At 33.8% G+C, this 2,385-nt stretch overlaps 1 protein-coding gene across 1 annotated transcript; it reads right to left on the reverse strand.

Moving 5' to 3' along the window:
- On the reverse strand, positions 1-2,162 carry LOC143710504 (ladderlectin-like). The gene is made up of 5 exons (XM_077201447.1): positions 2,070-2,162; positions 1,342-1,454; positions 502-624; positions 259-370; positions 1-95 (listed from the first exon to the last, which is right to left on the reverse strand). The coding sequence occupies exons 1-5, from the start codon at positions 2,128-2,130 to the stop codon at positions 1-3; spliced, it is 504 nt and encodes a 167-aa protein (XP_077057562.1). The 5' UTR covers positions 2,131-2,162.
- Positions 2,163-2,385: the final 223 nt, after the last annotated feature.

Consider the following 2,385-nt stretch of genomic DNA (forward strand, 5'->3'; position numbering starts at 1 on the left):
CTAGCGAGGACCACGCGTGAGATCATAATTAATATCCAAAACACAAATATAGTTCATTGATGTTGAACAGGGAGCATCATTCCAGCAGCGGTTACCTGTAGGGTGAAATAATGAAATCAGTTACTCTGATCATTACAGTGTTGTTAGAATCAATGGTGTTCAACTTAAGGCACTTGGTGAAATCCAAATGAGTCACTTAACGTTACCGTATGATATAAAATTATAGTATTGCAAATTATAAATTGAAAGTGCACTCACAGGTCCAGTTGATCTCTAAACAGTTCTCAGGAACAACAGCATTGTTTGGTTCTCCAGAGCACCAGTTGGTATAGTCATACACCGTTCCATCACTCCACAACCACTCTCCGTCCTAATAAGTCAAGAGAATGAATCCAAAATTTAAGTCAAACTATCTTCATTAGAAACTTTGCCTTTGATTAAAGCAGAAACTTCGGTTTAGACAAACAAATAGGGATCTTTAGGGTGCACAATTTAACTTACTTGTTCACCATCATGAGCACCAACCCAAGTTCTTGTGGAAGAAGGCAACAGACTCAGCAGGAAATCATTCTCTGGTTGATCATGCACAGATGCGAGATTCCCACCAAGAGTTTGACAGTTTCTCTGAAGAGACAGATTTGTCACTTCAAAATCTAAAGTCATTTATGCTTTCTGCTAAAAAGATTAACCATTTTAGTCATTTGGAAACAAAGTCGGCACTAATCGATTATTTGCTCGGTATCGGTTTTCTGTTGCATTTATTTGCAGAAGAGAATTTCACTTTTAATGTAAGTGGGAATGTTTCTTATTAAGAGTCTTTAATCTGTAACATTTAAATTAATCATTGGATTCAGCAAACTATTTTTATTTTATTTTTAAATGCAAGCATTTAATACAGCTGTAATTAGATCTAGTATTACTCGGTTGACCCAGTTTTAACCCACACTTAAACTAACCATACCATCAAACCTGTCCCGAACCTTACCTATATCCCACATTAATAGCAGCAAAAGTGTTTTACATCAACACGTACATTGTACCAAACTATTTATTTGGATGTAGTTAAAGACACCGAATATAAAGAGTTGCCCAAATAACTTTGTTGTAGTCAAGTCACATTTATATAGCACTTTCTTACAGTTCAGAATGTTTCAAAAGCAGTTTTACAGAGAGGAAGGAAGAAAAAAAAATTGCAACAAAGTTTGTTTCCAGAAGAAAATAGCATTACAGTCCAGCTTACGGAAATTCTGTGAGGTTTCATTTTTGTTGTAAAAAGTTATTAATTCTAATATACATATATATCCACTCTGGAGAAAACCCATGATGTAACTAATACATTACCTCTGCTGTGATCCAGGTAACCGACTGAGAGAAGTACTTGTAGCACCGGAGTCCAAAATCTGTCCATTCAAGTGGGCATCCTTCTGAATCATTTGTGGATCCAGTAACGTTACCTAAATGTTATGGGGATTTTGTAATATGTACAGCAATAAGTGTTTCCATTTTATGTAGCTCGTTTTGGCTGAGGGCAAAGTGAAGTTCCATAACTTTATATATTTAGGCTGTTTAACTTTAACTGTGTAGCCTATAGAGAGCGGACTTATGTTTGATTTCATTGTATAGCTTCTTATAGCCTACTTTTATACTAGATATTATTGATCATTAAAACTTTTTATATATTATTTTACGATACATTCTCCACTGCATGTACATGTAACGTTATAATAAAATAAAATGACACCACCCTGACTCTGTTTGTTAAATGTCCGTTTTACTGATCAAAAATGTTTCATATTTTTAAAATGAAAACAAAAAGCAGGGTTGTGTTTTATATTTCGTGTTGTTATAAATATATGCAGTGAAGATAATCATTTTGTAATATTTACAGCAAAAAGTGTTTTTATTTTATGTAGCTCACTTCAAAATTGTGTGATTTATACCAAAAACTAAGTGTACTTTGACACTGAAAATCCTTCATTAATCATGCAAATATTAGTACATGGAATCTTGTACATTCCCAAAATGCAGTTAAACTATCAAGGGTTTTTATAATTAAATGTTTTGGTTACTTTCTGCATTCCCCATGGAGAAGATAACGAAAAGCAGCAGAAGACTTCTCAGCATTGCCATGATGAACCTGAAAATGAACCTAAAAATGAATAATTATGTAAAGTTAAATGTCTGCATTGAAATGCTGCACACTGTGGATTCTCAATGCATTTTAAAAACACAGCAAATTTTATTTAGTAGATTTCTGTTCCAAAAACTCACCTTGCTTTTCAGATTGTAACCTTCAGATTCTCAGAGGAAGTTTTCGTGAAGTTTCAGAAAGACCTCTGTGTTTATAGCCTACTTTATTTAGTGGGCCTCATTTATCAATCTAAC

The sequence above is a fragment of the Siphateles boraxobius genome, unplaced genomic scaffold (assembly GCF_051911475.1).
Source record: "Siphateles boraxobius isolate OS27281-9 unplaced genomic scaffold, OSU_SipBor_1 47, whole genome shotgun sequence".
Classification (NCBI taxonomy): domain Eukaryota; kingdom Metazoa; phylum Chordata; class Actinopteri; order Cypriniformes; family Leuciscidae; genus Siphateles; species Siphateles boraxobius.

Bases quoted from the DNA above. Each gene is read 5' to 3' on its own strand.
- LOC143710504 (XM_077201447.1), bottom strand. From the start codon at position 2,130: ATGGCAATGCTGAGAAGTCTTCTGCTGCTTTTCGTTATCTTCTCCATG. The intron at 1,455-2,069 runs GTAACCAAAACA...CATAACATTTAG, and splicing joins CTCCATGGGGAATGCAGAAA to GTAACGTTACTGGATCCACA. The intron at 625-1,341 runs GTAATGTATTAG...CTGTCTCTTCAG, and splicing joins TTACCTGGATCACAGCAGAG to AGAAACTGTCAAACTCTTGG.